Source organism: Capra hircus, chromosome 22 (assembly GCF_001704415.2).
Source record: "Capra hircus breed San Clemente chromosome 22, ASM170441v1, whole genome shotgun sequence".
NCBI lineage: Eukaryota > Metazoa > Chordata > Mammalia > Artiodactyla > Bovidae > Capra > Capra hircus.
In genome coordinates this window covers 10,039,533-10,057,239 of record NC_030829.1, presented here as the reverse complement: position 1 = coordinate 10,057,239, position 17,707 = coordinate 10,039,533, and the positions used below count along the sequence as shown (strand labels likewise).

The window sequence follows — 17,707 nt, the reverse complement described above, 5'->3', positions numbered from 1 at the left end:
ACATTCTGATCACTCTCTTCTAGATGCCTGCTCACTCGTTCACATCCCTCACAAAATAGGCAATGCAGAATCACAGACAATCTTTAGGGTGCACAAAAAACATGGCTATGCTAAGTTGCTTCAGTGGTGACCGACTCTTTGTGACCTTATGGACTGTAGCCCACCAGGCTCCTGTCCATGGGGTTCTCCAGACTGGAATACTGGAGTGCACTGCCATGTCCTTCTCCAGGAGATCTTCCTGACTGAGGGATCGAACCAGTGTCTCCTGGGGCTCTGGCATTGCAGGCAGATTCTTTACCGCTGAGCCACCAGGGAATCTATGGCTGTGTAGATGAGGGACTAATTATTTTGTGTTACCTAGACATTATTTTTTAAATTTTTTATGCCTATAAAGTGTAAAAATTTTTTTCTGATACACTAATTTGGTCTACCCTCCAAATAGCTTTCTCTTCCTTAGAAAAATGACTATTTTCTTGTTCCATAATAATGATAATGATATTAACTCCAATGGCCCTCCTTTACTGAGTGAGGTGTATTAGATGCCTGATACCTTCCTTCTGCCAGCTCATTAATCCACACAAAGTCCTGAGGGTTGTATTATCATCTCCACATAAAATGAGAACACAGGTTCAGAGATGGTGAGTCACTGGCACCAGGTCACACAGCTACATGGGACTCAAATCCAAGCTCCTGGTCTTTCTGCCATCCTCACACCCTCATTTCATTTTATCTAGGAAGTGTGTTTAGTTATTCAGTTGTGTCCAACTCTTTGCAACCCCATGGACTGTAGCCCGCCAGGCTCTTCTGTCCATGGGATTCTCCAGGTAAGAATATTGTAGTGGGTTGCTAGTCCCTTCTCCAGGGGATCTTCCTGACCCAGGGATTGAACTCGGATCTTCTGCACTGCAGGCAGATTCTTTATAATCTGAGGCACCAGGGTAGCCCTTTACCTGGGAGAGGAAAGGGCTGTGTCATAGGAATAGTCAGGAGCAAAACAGGGGTCAGGGCTTTATCCATTCTGTGCACCATATGGAAAGGTACCTCTCTGCCCACTTCAAACAAAGATGGTCTCTCACCCTGTGGCATCACAAAGCCTTCAGTGGGAATATAACACTCACATGATTGGCATCAGGGCCAGGATGGAAAGGAATCAACAGAGGCCAGTCCTGTGATCTTCAGCTCAGGTTTCCTTCCATTGCTGTGGTTGGCACTGCTGATGCCCTGCCCAGATACCCTTTCCTGGGCATGAATAGGCAGAACAGTGGCCTCCCAAAGATGTCCATGTCCTAGTCCCCAGAGCTTGAATGGTTACATTATGTGGCAAGGGGAACTCAAGGGTACAAGTGGAAGTAAGGCTGCTAATCAGGTGACTCTGAGATGGGAAGGTCATACTGGCTTATTCAGGTAGGTCCAGTGTAATCACAAGGGTCCTTTGGGAAAGGGGGAGAGTCAGGACCAAAGAAATGGTGGTGAGACCTGCCGTGGCCTTGCTTCACTGCACTGAAGATGCAAAGGGCCGCAAGCCAAGGTGCACGGAGCCGCTAGAAGACTGAAAAGACAAGAACATGGATTCTTCCCTCCAGCCTCCAGAAAGGACTGCAGCTCTGCGCACACCTTGATTTCAGCCCCGTGAGACTCACTGTGGACTTCTGATCTCCAGAACTAGAAGATGATAAAACTATTGTTCTAAATTACCAAGTTTGTAGTAACTTGTTTTAGTAGCAAAAGCCCACTAATACACCAGTGGTATCTCTGCTGGCTGGTCAGAGCTCACAGCTGCCCCTTTTCTTGAGAGAACTGCCTTTAGCAGAGCACAAACCACTTTGCTCAGGGGTTTGAAATGACCTCTGTCGTGGGAGGAGAAGGGAAGCCCACTGATGCCACAGGCTGGCCTCGAGGAAGGACAAGCTGCTCAAACCCATGCTCTGGAGCTCCCGCAAGATCCACCTAAGACACGTCCTAGCACAGGCCCTCCCTTGCCCACTGGTTTCCATTTCCCCTTCTCATCCTCTCAACAGATTACGGGCATGTGAGTCTCTGCTCTGCTTCTGGGGAATCCAGCCTAAGACAACTGTCATGCTCAGAAGAGACTCTGGGCTATGGGAAGTGGGCACTTAGGGGAAACTGGGGGCTGGGAGAGGTGGGTGTCAGGGCTGAGGAGCCGGAAGGCGAGAGGAACAACATGTCGGGGTCACTGGGGCCCTGGCTCCCAGCTCGGGAATCAGGCTCTTGATCTTAAAGTGTTCTTGTCTCAAGCCTTGGCGGCCCAGCCCAGCGCCACAGCATCCTGGCCATAAGTGAGCAGAAGGCACGGTGTGGGCCCCGCCCTGGGACCCCAGCTGGGGAAGGGCTGTCTCCCACACCTGCATCCCTCTCAGCCACGGTCCAGGTGCTCCAGGTTTCACTTGGCTCCGTCTCTGCAGGATAAGTTCCCAGCTCAGTCAGCTTTGCGTCTTTTTGATTTTCAGCCTCATTTCCTCTCTTAATTCCAGGCTTCTGCCCTTCAACTTCTCCTAGGGTGGGTGCATCCTAACTGCCCCCTTGAGAGAAATGTGGGCATCTCCTTCCCCCTCCCCCCTTGTTCTGTAGCGGACCAGTCGATCACTTAGGACATGCTGCTGTGTTGAAATAACTGGTTTCAATTCACTCTGGGTCCCACCCGAAGTCCCCTTCCTTTTATGGTTTCCTCTATATGTTTGCTCACTGGGTTTCTGCCACGAGGCAGGGGGTGCCAAGTGTGGAGCCTCTGCGCATGCGATTCCAAATGGCTGTGTTTTCCTTCCAGCTGGGACATTTATAGGTCACCTCCTTCTGGGCACAAGCCCGAAGACACTCAGGCCACCACCATTTCTTTGTGGTACCAGGAGTGCGTCCTCCCCGGGGTCCAGAGTTGGTAATCACCATTACCACTGAATCCTCTGTTCTGGGTCAGTGCCTCCCTGAGGTCTCCTCCCTTCCACACCTGCCTGCCTCGCTCATTCACCTGTAACTCACCATGCCACAGATCCCCTGCCCAGGCGACCTCAGGCAGACACGGCCACGCAAACACGAATGGACCCTGCAATGCAGTGCTCAGATCCCCTTACAGAACGGAGGCATGCGAACTCCAACTGCCCAGTGTCTTGGTTGCCTCCCACAGAATCCCTCTTGGCTAACTGCCCTTGGCAGTTTTTAAGAGCTGTTTTGTCCAAGATGTGGCCCTCTACCTGGGGGCTGCCGATATCCAGTGAGAGGTGATGCGGGGTACAAAGTCCTGGACTTCTGGCCTCAAAGCGAGATGACTGAATGGGGCTGGAGGGCACCCCGGGGAGCAGCGGAAGGCTCTACACGTCCGCGCCATTACCCAGCTTCTCCTCTGCCCAGCCCTGCCTCCCTTGCCTCTGACACATAGTGTTCTCTCGTGAGTGGGTGCATGCTAAGTCGCTCAGTCGTGCCCGATTCTTTGTGACTCTATGGACTGTTGCCTGCCAGGTTCCTCTGTCCAGGGGATTCTCTAGGCAAGAATACTGGGGTGGGTTGCCATTCCCTTCTCCAGGGGAGCTTCCCAACCAGGGACTGAACCTGCATCTCCTATGTCTCCTGTATTGGCGTGTGGGTTCTTCACCACTAATGCCATCCGGGAAGCCCAGTGTTCCTCCGGAGGATCCCAAACAATCCTCCCCGCTGCCAGACAGTCCAAGAGTCTGTCCACAGGGACCTCGACTCGGATGCACCCCTCTCACCTGGCTTTCCAGAGATGTGGGGACCTGCAGGAGGCGGGCAGGGGCAGGGCTTACCCACGATCATGTGGTTGCAGACGTCACAGAAGGTGGGCTTCTTGAAGATGTGCTCCTGAAAGGCATGGGCCTTGCCGCCACCGCTGGGGTACAGGCCGGCCCTGGTGGGTGTGGAGGTCAGGCTTCCGGGGGCAGGGAGCGGGCTGGAGCTGGGGCTGACCTCCGCCAGCACGTCTGCCTGCAGCTTCACGTCGCTGTTGGTTCGCTGGAAGAAGTTGTCAGCACTTTTGCTCCGTAAACTCTTGGTCTTGAAAGAAAGTGATCGTTTTAGTTTCTGGAGCTGCAATGCAATGACAGAACAGACTTAGGGTCAACCGTGCGGACTCCTGCTCTGTGTGTTGGGGGGCGGGGGTGAGGCCTGCCCCGTGGGCTGCTCCGTTCCTGACGCCCTCAGCCTCTGTGGAGGCGCACAGGGGTCCCTGCGGGGGTGGCTGGTGTCAGCGGCCCCCACTCCACCCCTCCTCCTCCTCCCTGCCTCCCTGGGCACCCACCCGCGTGCTTCAAAATAGCTCATGGTTTTTGACACTGTTTGCCTTTTGAATTGGAATCACTGGAAACATTAAGTGTATGAACTCCTGGGATCACAGGCTGGGTCCATCATGCTGGGGTCTGTGCCGGCCTTTCTCTGCTGTGGTTCCTTGGCCTCCATTTGTCTGTTTATACAGCAAAGCAGAGAAGGCCATCGACTGGGAATTAAAGTGGCTAAAGCATCACAGGACACAAACCAGAGCCTCCCAAGCCTGCTGGGCTCCAAAGCATATGGCTGTGTGTGTGTGTGTGTGTGTGTGTGTGTTTGAGGAGAACACCATGTGGAATTATCCACCTGACTTTCTCTGCTCCGCCCCCTGCCCGGCCTCTTGGTTTTGATCCTGGCAAAACAAGGCCATTTCTCCTCTGCCTTTGGGATCTATGCAGAAGCACCACATGGGCTGGAGGAATCCTAACGTGGTTTGGTCCAGCCTGCTTCTCCAATCTAGTCTTCCCATGGGAGCTGAGAGGATATTTTGGGAACACAGATGTGACCACGTGAGCCTGTTGTTCAAAATCCTTCACAAAGTTCCTTTTGTCCCTTATAAATTAAATTTGTTTTATTCTTTTGGCCATGAGGCATGTGGGATCTTAGCTTCCTGACCCGGGATCGAACTCATGTCCCTGCACTGAAAGTGCAGTCTTAACCACTGCACTGCCAGGGAAGCCCCTGTTCTCTATAAATTTAAAGAAAAGCTCCTTGCCACGGGCTCCAAGAACTGGTAGATTCTGGGTTCCAGTGACAGCTTAGATTGCCATCCACCTTGCTCTTGCCATCCCAGCCACAGTGACCTTTTAAAAGTCTAGGCTACTTAGGCTTTTTTTTTTTTTTTTTTTACCCTTCTACCTCATTTTGATTGCTTGGTTTTTTAAATTTATTTTTTAATTGAAGGATAATTGCTTTACAGGATTTTGTTGTTTTCTGTCAAACCTCAACATGAATCAGCCATAGGTATACATATATCCCCTCCCTCTTGAACCTCCCTCCCATCTCCTGCCCCATCCCACCCCTCTAGGTTGATACAGAGCCCCTGTTGAGTTTCCTGAGACATACAGCAAATTCCCGTTGGTTATCTATTTTACATACGGTAACGCAAGTTTTCATGTTACTCTTTCCATACATCTCACCCTCTCCCTTCTTATTATGCTTTTAAATCATCAGCTCTTAGTGCAGAGTGTCCCCTCTGCCCAGACAAAAGAAATGAACCACTTGGCAGGCAGCTGCATGACCTGTCATAGGTCACTTCACCTGAAAGGTAGCTTTTCCCTTGTAATTGAATATCCATGCCTGTTGCCTGGAGTTAATGTCTAAGCCCCAAAAGCTGTAGACAGAAAGTGCTGATCACACTGTTCTAATGAAGCCCTCCATTTATTAGACAGCCCTACTGGACATACAGATGACTTCATCCGGACTTGCCGAGTCTAGCCACCTCCGTATCAAGCCCCCAGCCTTCCCTGCAGGAGATCGGGAAGATGTGGTGGGTTTAGTGCTTGGGGTGGACGCCACAATTCTCTACTTTACCCTTCCCATGCTCCTTGGCAAGGTGACCTCAAGATTCTCCCATCCAAGCTGGAGCTCCTTGAATCCTGTTGGTTTGTGGGTATTTGGCCAACAGCAGGTGGCAGAAGCAACTTCAAAGCCATTTCCAAGCCCAGACTTGAAGTTGTCCTGCACACCTGTCTTCTCCCTCGGAAACCTGCCCAGCTGCCATATGTACAAACATGACGTAGCCTGAAGGACGATAGGAGACACACGGACCAGAAACCACTCCCATCACTCGAGTGATATCCCAGAAGCAGAGCCACCCTGCTCGCTGCAGGGAATCAAGGATCCAGATGGGAACAGAGGAACTGCCCAGCTCAATTCTGGTCAAACTGTCGACCCACAGAGTCATCCACTGAAGACATGGCTGGTGTTCTGAACCATTAAGTTGGGTATCTTGTGTGTGTAAGTAGCAATTCAGTGCTGTTCCCCCCACCTTTTAGATATGTGCGAGGAATGTGCTTTGCTGTCCATCTGAAGTTGGCAGTGGCTCTATGAAGCCAGTGCTCCGCTTCAGGGAGCTGTCTGGGGAGGGGGGTCTGGGGGAACACCCTGCAGGGCCCTCAAGCTCCACTGAGAGCAGTGATGGAGCATCAGCAGTCAGAAAGGGCCAGCCAGAGAGGCAGCAGCAACCTACAGAAAAGGTCAGAAACTGGGCCGTCAAGACTCTTGTCCTTTCCCTCCATCCTGCAGGCCAGAAGCAGCAGAGGGGCTAGACCTGACAGGAGAAGAAGGTGCTCCTGCGTTATCTTGGGGTGTTTGTCACTGAACCATAATCTTGCGCATCCTCACTGACACAGAAGAAGGAAGTCACGAGCCCTTGGGAGCACTGCAATTATTTTGAAGAGAAACTTCCACCTCCATGTAAGCTAACTGCGAGGGGGCTATGAACCACTCACTCTGTGAGCCTGAGCCACACAGACGGGAGGCCCTGGAACTAGCAAAGAAGCAGAGCATGTGCTCTTCAGGTCAAGTCCTTCTGGCTATAAACTGGACTGGTGCTGAAGGAAGGCAGACTTAAACTGGAGGCAAGTGACTGAAATATATTACATACACATATATATATATATAGTATATTGATATAATATCAGCTCAGTTCAGTTCAGTCCTCAGTCGTGTCCGACTCTTTGCGACCCCGTGAATCGCAGCACGCCAGGCCTCCCTGTCCATCACCATCTCCCGGAGTTCACTCACACTCACGTCCATCGAGTCGGTGATGCCATCCAGCCATCTCATCCTCTGTCTCTCCTTCTCCTCCTGCCCCCAGTCCCTCCCAGCATCAGAGTCTTTTCCAATGAGTCAACTTTTCACATGAGGTGGCCAAAGTACTGGAGCTTCAGCTTTAGCATCATTCCTTCCAAAGAAATCCCAGGGCTGATCTCCTTCAGAATGGACTGGTTGGATCTCCTTGCAGTCCAAGGGACTCTCAAGAGTCTTCTCCAACACCACAGTTCAAAAGCATCAATTCTTCGGCGCTCAGCCTTCTTCACAGTCCAGCTCTCACCTCCATACATGACCACAGGAAAAACCATAGCCTTGACTAGACGGACCTTAGTCGGCAAAGTAATGTCTCTGCTTTTGAATATAATATCTAGGTTGGTCATAACTTCTCTTCCAAGGAGTAAGCGTCTTTTAATTTCATGGCTGCAGTCACCATCCGCAGTGATTTTGGAGCCCCCCAAAATAAAATCTGTTTCTACTGTTTCCCCATCTATTTCCCATGAAGTGACGGGACCAGATGCCATGATCTTCGTTTTCTGAATGTTGAGCTTTAAGCCAACTTTTTCGCTCTCCTCTTTCACTTTCATCAAGAGGCTTTTTAGCTCCTCTTCATTTTCTGAATACATATACAATATACATATACATTATACATATACAATACATATACATATACAATATATAATATTAAATACTATATATATGGCTAATAAGAGGTTCAAACTGCTACTACTTATTTATAAAATAAGTTGCACGGGTGGACCTCCAGATTGTCATACTGAATGAAGTCAGTCAGACAGAAGGGGGAATATCATATGACATCTATTACATGTGGAATCTAAAAACAAAAGATACAAATGAACTTACAGAACAGAAACAGGTCACAGACTTAGAGAACGAATTTACATTGCCAGGGGGTAAGAATGGGGGAAAAGGACAGTTAGGGAATTTGGGACAGTCGTGTACACACTGCTATATTTAAAATGGACAACCAGCAAGGACCTACTCTATAGCTCATGAAACTCTGCTCAATGTTATGTGGCAGCTGGGATGGGAGAGGAGTTTGGGGGACAATGAACACATGTATATGTATGGCTGAATTCCTTTGCTGTTTACCTGAAACTATCACAACTTTGTTAATTGACTATATTCCAATAGAAAATAAAGTTTTTAAAAAATAGGTTGCAAAGATGGACATATACTGGAATATAGCCAGTATTTTATAATAACTTTATATGGAGTATAATGTATAAAAATATTGAATCAGTATGTTGTACACTGAAAACTAATACAATATTGAAAATCAAAAGTTAAGTTACTCAGTTGTGTCTGAGTCTTTGCGACCCCATGGACTGTAGCCCACCAAGCTCCTTTGTCCATGGGATTCTTCAAGCAAGAATACTGGAGTGGGTTGCCATTTCCTTCTCCAGGGGATCGTCCCGACCCAGGGGTCAAACACAGGTCTCCTGCATTGCAGGTGGACTCTTTACTGTCTGAGCCAGCATGGAAATCTACTATAAGTTAAATATACTTCAATTAAAAATAAAAACTTGACCCCAAGTATCTAGGTCCACATCTGGAGACCTTTTTCACACCCTCATTCTTCTATTTTGTATTGTGTCAACTCAAGAAAAACTTGCTTGGGTCTTAAAAAAAGTGGTTAATGGATTAAGTCAATTTATAAGCTGAATCCTTTGTGTATTTTATATGCTATGTCTGATCCTTGACTTTTCATTTTCAAAGCACTGCAGAACCCCTCTAAAGCTGCACATTAGATTTATAGGAACCCAGTAAACGATGTTGGTTTAACAGCCAGCACTTTGTAAAGGCAGGCTGGAGAATCAGAAGAGCATGTAGAATCCCATCTCTGTTTAAAGCCTCACTGATGCATTCTTCGGTTTTAACATCTACTTAGCTAAAGATAAGATACGGGTTAGGGGCGGTTTCCTTAGTCAAGTGAACAGAATTGCTACTTTCAGATAATTAAGAAAGAAACCCAGAGTTAGGTTACACCAAATGAGGGGGGAAAATTACTGATTTTAAACATGAGCTATTAGATGGTTAGAAAATTATTCGGAATTCTTCACTTCAGCAGGGCTCTGGAGTGTTTCTCTATGAAAGACCAATCCAGTGAAAGCTGCATGACCTATTCTTTTTAAAAAAACTTTTATTTAAAATAACTTTAGTAATACAAAAATTGCAAAATAGTAGAGTCCCTGTATAAGTTTCACTCACTTTTCCCTAATGTTAGCATCTTATATAAGTATAGTAAATTAATTGTAACCAAGAAACTAACACGGATATAACTATTACCTATAGATCTTATTTGATTTTTTCCAGTTGCCCATAATGTCTTTTTCCTGGTTCAGGATCCAATTCAGGATTACATATTGTATTTAGTTACATCCCCATGGTCTCTTTTTTAAATTGAAGTTTAATTTATTTATAATGTTGTGTTTGTTTACTTATTTACTTTTAATTTTTGACTGCACCCTGATACGTGTGGGATTCTGTTTCTCCACCAGGGACTGAACATGCACCCCCTCCATTTGAAGGTGGAGTCGTAACCACTGGGCCACCAGGAAGTCCCCCCAAGTCACAGTCTATTCAATCTATATCAGGTCCTCACTTTTCTTGTCTTTCTTACTTTGATTTTTTGAAGACCGCTAAGCAGTATTTCATAGAATGTTCTTCAATTTCAGTTTGTCTGAGGCTTTCTCGTTATTAGATTGAGGTTTATATATATATACATATATATATGTATATGTGTGTGTGTGTATATATATATATATTTGGTAAGATTTGGGCAAAAGTGATGTGTTCGTCTCAGTGCAGCATATCAGGAGGTATCTGATGTCAGTTTGTCCCGTTACTGGTGATACTAACTTCTGTCACTTGGTTGAAGTGATATTTGCCAGGCTGTTCTACTCTAAAGTATTTTTCTCTTTGTAATGAACGAGTTTCACACAGGGGGACTACTTCGAGACAGTGTAAACATCCTGTTTCTCATCACACATTTGTTTTCTAATTTCAGCAGCCATCAATGACCTCTGCCTGTAACACTTCACTACTTGGTGCTTGCCTAATGGTGATATTCTACTCCCATTATCCTTCTATGTTAATTAGTATTCTACTGTAGAATTCTTCTTTTCATCTATTTATTCAATTGGCTATTTCTTTTAGTATGGACTGATGAATCTTTTCTTTATTCTACGAGTTACAGTTTACTACTGCTGTTATTTATTTTGTTGCTCAACTTGTCCCAGATTTGGTCACCGGAAGCTCCTTTAGGTTTGAGTCTGTGTCTTTTTCCATGTGCCCTGATTATCTCTGAAGACTTCCTTACTTTCTGACACTACAGGTTCTCCAGGCTTATCTCATATTCTCCTCATTCCAGTCTTGCAGCCAGCATTTCTCTGAGGAGCCCTGGTTAGTTTTACTGGGGTTCAGTTCAGTTCAGTTGCTCAGTCATGTCTGACTCTTAGCGACCCCATGAATCGCAGCACGCCAGGCCTCCCTGTCCATCACCAACTCCTGGAGTTCACTCAAACTCACGTCCATCGAGTCAGTGATGCCATCCAGCCATCTCATCCTCTGTCGTCCCCTTTTCCTCCTGCCCCCAATCCCTCCCAGCATCAGAGTCTTTTCCAATGAGTCAACTCTTTGCATGAGGTGGCCAAAGTACTAGAGTTTCAGCTTTAGCATCATCCCTTCCAAAGAAATCACAGGGCTGATCTCCTTCAGAATGGACTGGCTAGATATCCTTGCAGTTACATGACCACTGGAAAAACCATAGCCTTGACTAGACGGACCTTTGTTGGCAAAGTAATGTCTCTGCTTTTCAATATGCTATCTAGGTTGGTCATAACTTTTCTTCCAAGGAGTAAGTGTCTTTCAACTTTAAACTGCTATCTGGATACCAGATGTGCTTATTACTATTGGGGTGTCAGTGGCTTTAGTTGTCTCAGTGGACAGAACTTGGAAATACATTAACGACTACTCATAAGCCCATATTCACACATCTATATTTATTTTTACATGAATCTATACAACTATTAAAAAACCATGTATTCATACTGAAGCACTCCTTTATTTATTAAAACATGTTTGATTGTTCCCTGGTTGATATATGCATGGTTGGACTTTAAGATAGTGTTCTTGGGACTTTGCTGGTGATTCAGTGATTAAGATTCTTCCAATGTAGGGGGCACCGGTTCCATTTTGGGTCAGGGAATAAGGATCCCACATGCTGTGGGGCACAGCCAAAAACTTAAAAAAATAAATAAAAAATGAAGTTAGTGCTCTTAAAGTACAGCCAGAGGAGATGGGGACAGAAATTGGTTGGGAGGAAATAAACACAGAACAAAGTAGAGAAATTGGAAAAAATTTGAGGAGTGGATAAGATACCTGAGAAGACTCACGCAGCCACTGAATAAATGCTTTTTAAACTAAGTGGGTAAAAGGATCTTTTCACTTCAGTAAATACTTATTGATTATCTGCTTTGTCACATATTTCACTAGGGACAAGGAGAGGCAACTGGTCCTCAAGATTTCATCTCACTCAGAGAGATACATGGAAAGATCCATGATTCTCATATTATAGCACTAAACTCAGTCTTGTGAGTGGAAAAAAAGCATGGGGGATGTAGGTCTAATATTCCATAAAATGGAGGTATTGGGTTAACTATTTCTCTATTGATGGATATTTGACTGCTTCTAGCATTTTTGAGGCAGAGATCTGCTTTTGTTTACCAAAATTCACTTCCATTTCTTCCTGGCTATACAGTTATATTACATATCCCAAAGCTTTTGGCAGGTAAGTGAAGAAACGAGACAGCGTTCTTGCTCATGGAATATGCTGAAATGATACGTGTCACTTCTGAAGCTAGACCTTTAGGCTGGGTGCACACCTGCACATCCTCTCTTCCTGCTTCACTCCAGCTGCAACGTGGGTGTGATGCTGATCCTGCTTCAACTGTGGAGCTTGCAACATTGCCCTAGAGGATGGTGGAGCACGTGCTGGAAGGGAATGGGTGCTTGGGTGACTCCATGGAGCAGAGCTGCCCTGCTAACCTAAACAGCTTACCCTGAAGTCTACGTGAGGGAAAAGTAAATGTCTGCCTTTTTTGAGGCACTGACTACTGACTGGTGTGCTTGTTACAAGAGTCTATCCTTACTCTCACTAGCATATTTTCTATTATAAACAACACTGGGATGAATATTTTGTACATACATCTTTGTACACACGTGCAAAGATAAAGAGCTTTAGTGCTGGAAGAACACTTGCTTGTCTATATCTGTATTTTTACAGCCACAGTCCACTAGCTGGGAGAATGTCTTTTTCTCCATACCTTGGTCGATACTTCTTATAATTAACTTTCAAAACATATGCCAATTTCATAGGCAAAAAATGGTTATAAACTTCCAATTTTCTAATTGTCAGCAGGGATAAATTTCCTTCTTATATATTTACGAGCTAAACTATGCGGCTTGTATGGGCGGAAACTAACTGCTCAAAATTCGATCAATTTCTAGGAGGTGACTAGATCATTTTATTGTTATGTACATATTGTAGAGATTTATAGAAACTTTGCCATTTGTGTGGCAAACATTTAGTTCAGTTTGTCACTCATCTTTAACTTGATTCATTCGACATGCGTCTGGAGGATGAATTTAAAATTTTACAAAGTCAAACTGATCAACACTGCTGCTGCTATGAGCTCCCCAGGCACCGCGGTGGTAAAGAATCTGCCTGGCAACGCAGGAGACGTGAGAGAGACAGGTTCCATCCCTCGGTCAGAAAGATCTCCTGGGGAAGGAAACAGCAATCCACTCCAGTATTCTGGCCTGGAAAGTCTCATGGGCAGAGGAGCCTGGCGGGCTATAGTCCATGAGGTTGCAAAGAGTAGGACACAGCTGAGCAACGGAGCGCACACACACAGCTGCTGCCGCCAACGGCCAGCAGGTACTGAAGATGTACTGTCTGCTCTTCCATGTGATTCCGGAGGCTGCTGTGTCAGTCAGCTAATGATATGTACTTACACTGACCTCTCTTCTGGCTCAGAACATAACACAAGGACTCGAACAACATCTACGTGAATATTCAAGTGATCCCAGGTGAGTTTTCTCGGTACATTTAGGCAGAAATTCCGGATCTTGAAAAGCTCATTTCACTTAGAAATTTAAGAACATAAAGCATAATATGGTGCCTGTAAAACCTCTAAAACATAAAATAAGTAAACACTTTAACACTCGGGTGGTAAAGGGAGAACATAGTTATGAAAATGCTTACTATTGGAATAAAAAGTAAATCTTATTTACACTCTGTTTTGTGCTTTCAATACATTTGGAAAGGTATAATCTCTAAAAAAAAAGATATGAAAGCTGAGATGATCAAACTCAATCAGAAAGGAAGAAGAGATCTGCTAGAGTTAAGAAAAGAATTTACAGCAACCAGTAATACCAGAATAAAACTTAAAACAAGAAAGGTAAAAGCAAAAAGGACTGTTCTGCAGAAGGGTGATCTTGTGAGGTGGGGGCACGTTTGAGAAGCTCTCACAAAACACCAGACTTACTGTAAAGACACAAGACGTGGACGATCATCAGAGAGGATAATATGAGAGAGGATATGAAGAAACAACTGGGTCCTGAAGAAGATTTCGGAATGACTAGAGCAGAAGCATTATCAAAGATAAGAGAGAATTCCTGGGCTAAATGAGGGAAGGAGACTTAGACCCATCAGTGAGGGAACCACCAAGGGTCGGGTCATCCGGCTAAAAGGACACAATCTCTTTTCCTGCCAGCAGGTTCAAGTGTCCTGTCAGAACATCCAGGTGCCAGAAGAAAAGGAGGACATCCAAACACATAGGGAGGAAAGTGAGTCTCCATGAAGAAAGGAACCGAAGACTCACTTCAAGTTTCTCTTCTCCAATATGAAACAACGTAAGGCAAAGTTATGACCAAGTCTCCTTAGCCCAGACAAATGACTGTTCAGGAGCAGAGAAAACAAAAGCATTGGAAAATTTGGAAAACACGAGGCGTCAAAGAACTTGTGCTTGAAATAATTCAAACGTGGTTAAGTGAAAATGGTATAAACGGTTCACAAAGACAATTCACCTGTTATAAATACTTAATGGAACAGATGACATATAATTTAGAACAGATGACACATAATTTCATTTTCACAGTAATAAAAATACCACAAGTTGTAGTAACAAAACGCAAGTAGTGAGGGGGTGGAGGATGGGGGAGGAAGCCAGCTTGTGTTAACTTCCTCATTTCATGTGGAGGAGAAAACCAGGGTATTAGTTACAGCTGACATTTGAGTCTTCAGGATGTGTCATGCACTCTTCCTAAAACTTCACATATATCAGCTCCTTTAATCCTCCAATCCACCCTATGAGGCAGTTACTGTATGGCAGACACTTTGCATGCACTCTCCGATTAAACCCACTCTACGGCTCTTGGAGGGACTATTATTCCAATTTGCAGATGATGATCCTGGAGGTCATAATGTAAGCGGTAAAGCCAAGTAGTAAGCCACAGTCCTGCTTATCGTGACCAAGCCAGCATTTGCAACAAGCCCAATCTGACCATATTCCTCACTCGGAATTTCAGCCACAAGTGACTGAAGAGGAGGATATGTTCCTTCCTCTGAGCCTTTGTTCATGCTGTTCCTCTGCCTAGGTACCTTGCAAATACCCTCTCCCCCTCAGGAAAAGCCACCTGCTATGTCAGACTGTCACAACTGGAGTTCATTTTCTTTATTTGTTCATTTGTTTCTTGTGTCTGTCCTTCTTTTTAAAGAGCTCCATGTGAGGGCAGGCAGGTTTTCTGTCTTGTTCACTGGGGAGACGTTAGCAATCAGTGTTGAAATGCCTGGTACAAAGGGAGTGCTCAAAGAGATGAATGAAGCTGCCTCCATCATTCCAAGCAGAACTAATTGCTCCTTGGGTCTACAATAACAATGTTTGCATCACAATACAGTTCTTACTCCAATTTGTAACACTTTACTATCTTTTTGTGTGTCCTGCGGGTGTGCGTGCATGCTTAGTCACTCAGTCGTGTCTGACTCTTTGCAACCCCATGGACTGTAGCCCACCAGGCTTCTCTGTCCATGGGATTTTGCAGGCAAGAACACCAGAGTGGGTTGCCATTTTCTTCGCCAGGGGATCTTCTCAGGGATAGAACTCACGTCTGCTGAGTTTCCTGCACTGGCAGGTGGATTCTTTACCACTAGCACCACCTTTTGTGTGTCTCCCCACCCTAGATTTGTAAATTCCTTATAGACTGGATTACATCTCAATCAACTTTAGATCTCTCCCAAAGCACTTCTCAACCTTTTGTTTCCCTGCAGGACTCTGCCTCCCCACTCCCCGATCCCCACCCACGGCAGACTCTGTGAGCTGTGTTTCCAACTTCCAGTCTCTGCTTCTCTTTCTCTTACAAACCCTTCATTCTTCTTGAAACACCAGTACATCCAGCTTTCCTTACAGCTGGAAATAGCTTACGACGCAGTCCTGACCAAGGCGATGCCCATCCAGCGCAGATTTCTCCAGAGTTTTGCTCTCCTGATAAGAGAGGAGGGACTGGGTTTGTCTGACCTTTCTCTCTTCCTGCCTGTCTTGACATGATGTCTAGAGCCACAGCAGCCCTCTTGCTACCCCATGACAATGAACAAGAGGACATAAGCCGACAGGCCAAAGTGACCGAGCGGAGACGAGGAAGACGGTGATGGCTCTGCTGAATGACTAAGCCAAGGCCAGCAACTTCTTATCTCTGGGCTTCTTACTATGTGAGAAAAACCAACCCACACTTGTTTACATTACTGTAAGTTGGGTTTTTTGGGTCACTTTAACCAAAACTATCTTTAACTTGATCCTGCTGATATTTTGAGTTGGTTCAGCACTTGCATGCTACACCCCCATGGGCATATGCAGATTTTTGACAAACCCAAACTATTACTGCAGGAGTGTGAATCACTGCAAAAATTTGAACTATGAGGAGAATGAGACTCCAAGAGGTTAAGTGTCTGCCCACTGTTACTCTGACAGGAAGCAGTGGAGTCAGAAATCAAATCCAGGCCTCTCAAGACTGCCAAATCCATGCTTGTGCCCTCATCACCCCATCACAGTGGGCATGTGTGCCGACTGCAAAGCCGTGTCCCCTGGCCTAATGGAGACACGGAGCCTCTGACCACCACTCTTCAGAGACTTCATCCTGGAGGAACACTCTTTCTGGGGGTTAGCTGCCACGACCTCACTTTCAATGATGGGAGTGCGACTTTGTTGGCCAAATACTGTCTCCTCATTCTGGATACATTCTTAAGGGCCACTTTAGGACATCCCCTCCCAGCATCCTGTGATCCTGGTCATCCTCCCAACCTGAGCTGGAAATGTGTTCTGTGTGTGTGAGGAACACAGGGAGCTTAAGCACCAGTGAGTGGGACAGACTGAGAGGGAGGGGAGGAGGCAGAGGGTAAAGGTAAGGTTATACAGGCAGAGGCTGATCCTACAGGACCTCAGAGGCCGCGGGGAGGACATTGGATTCTCGACCAGCGTGATGGAAAGTCAATGCCCGGCTCTGAATGACCTGTATCTGTAAAGGATCGCACTGGTTTACACACGGAGAAGGGCTTCCCAAGTGGCACTAGCGGTAAAGAGCCCATTTGCCAAAGCAGGAGACATGAGACATGAGCTTGATTCCTGGGTAGGGAAGATCCCCTGGAGGAGCCAGTGGCACCCCACTCCAGTATTCTTACCTGGAGAATCCCCATGGACAGAGGAGCCAGGTGGGCTACAGTCCACAGGGTTGCAAAGAGTCGGACACGACCGAGTGACTTACCACGCACATGCATGGAGAAAGGACTAGCATTTTCATAGACAGATGACAGCTTAAGCGAGGGCCACTGCGGTGGAAATGGTAAGAAGTGGTGTGTTCTTGGCATGTTCTGGAATAGAGTCCACAGAGTTTCTCAGTGAGTTGGAGGCGCAGTGTGAGAAAAAGAGAGACGCTAAAATCAGTTCAAGGCTTTTTTTCCTGAGCAGTTGCCATTGGAGAAATGGCCACTTACTGAGAATGATGGACAGTGGGAAGAAGCCAGTCCGGTGAGGAGAGGGGATGACTATTGGACAATTGTTTCTGATGGGCTAATTTTGAGATGACTACTAGAAATCCATGTAAAGTGTGGTTAAAGAGAGTTCTGCTACTGCTGCGGCTAAGTCACTTCAGTCGTGTCCAACTCTGTGCGACCCCATAGACGGCACCCCACCAGGCTCCCCCGTCTCTGGGATTCTCCAGGCAAGAACACTGGAGTGGGTTGCCATTTCCTTCTCCAATGCATGAAAGTGAAAAGTGAAAGGGAAGTCACTCAGTCGTGTCCGACTCTTAGCGACCCCATGGGCTGCAGCCTACCAGGCTCCTTTGTTCATTGGATTTTCCAGGCAAGAGTACTGGAGTGGGGTGCCATTTCAAATCCCTAAAATTTCCAGTCTCAAAGGCACCAGAATGAAAACTGTATGGGCTACATCTGAAGATGAAGTCAAAGAACAATCAGGAATTACATGCAAACACACTGAGAGTTTAGCTTTTTCAATCTCATTTTGCTGCTGAACTCAGTATGTCACCAAGAAGATAGGTGTGT

General features: G+C 46.1%; 1 protein-coding gene across 3 annotated transcripts in view; it reads right to left on the bottom strand.

Moving 5' to 3' along the window:
- Positions 1–17,707, bottom strand: part of STAC (SH3 and cysteine rich domain) — a 115,856-nt gene that overhangs the window by 68,654 nt on the left and 29,495 nt on the right. For 2 of the 3 annotated variants that reach the window (XM_013973462.2, XM_018038451.1), the window contains exon 2: positions 3,777–4,056. In XM_013973462.2, coding sequence (XP_013828916.1) covers positions 3,777–4,056 — 280 coding nt within the window. The remainder of the gene's footprint in view (positions 1–3,776; positions 4,057–17,707) is intronic. The other variant, XM_018038450.1, reaches the window with a different exon arrangement.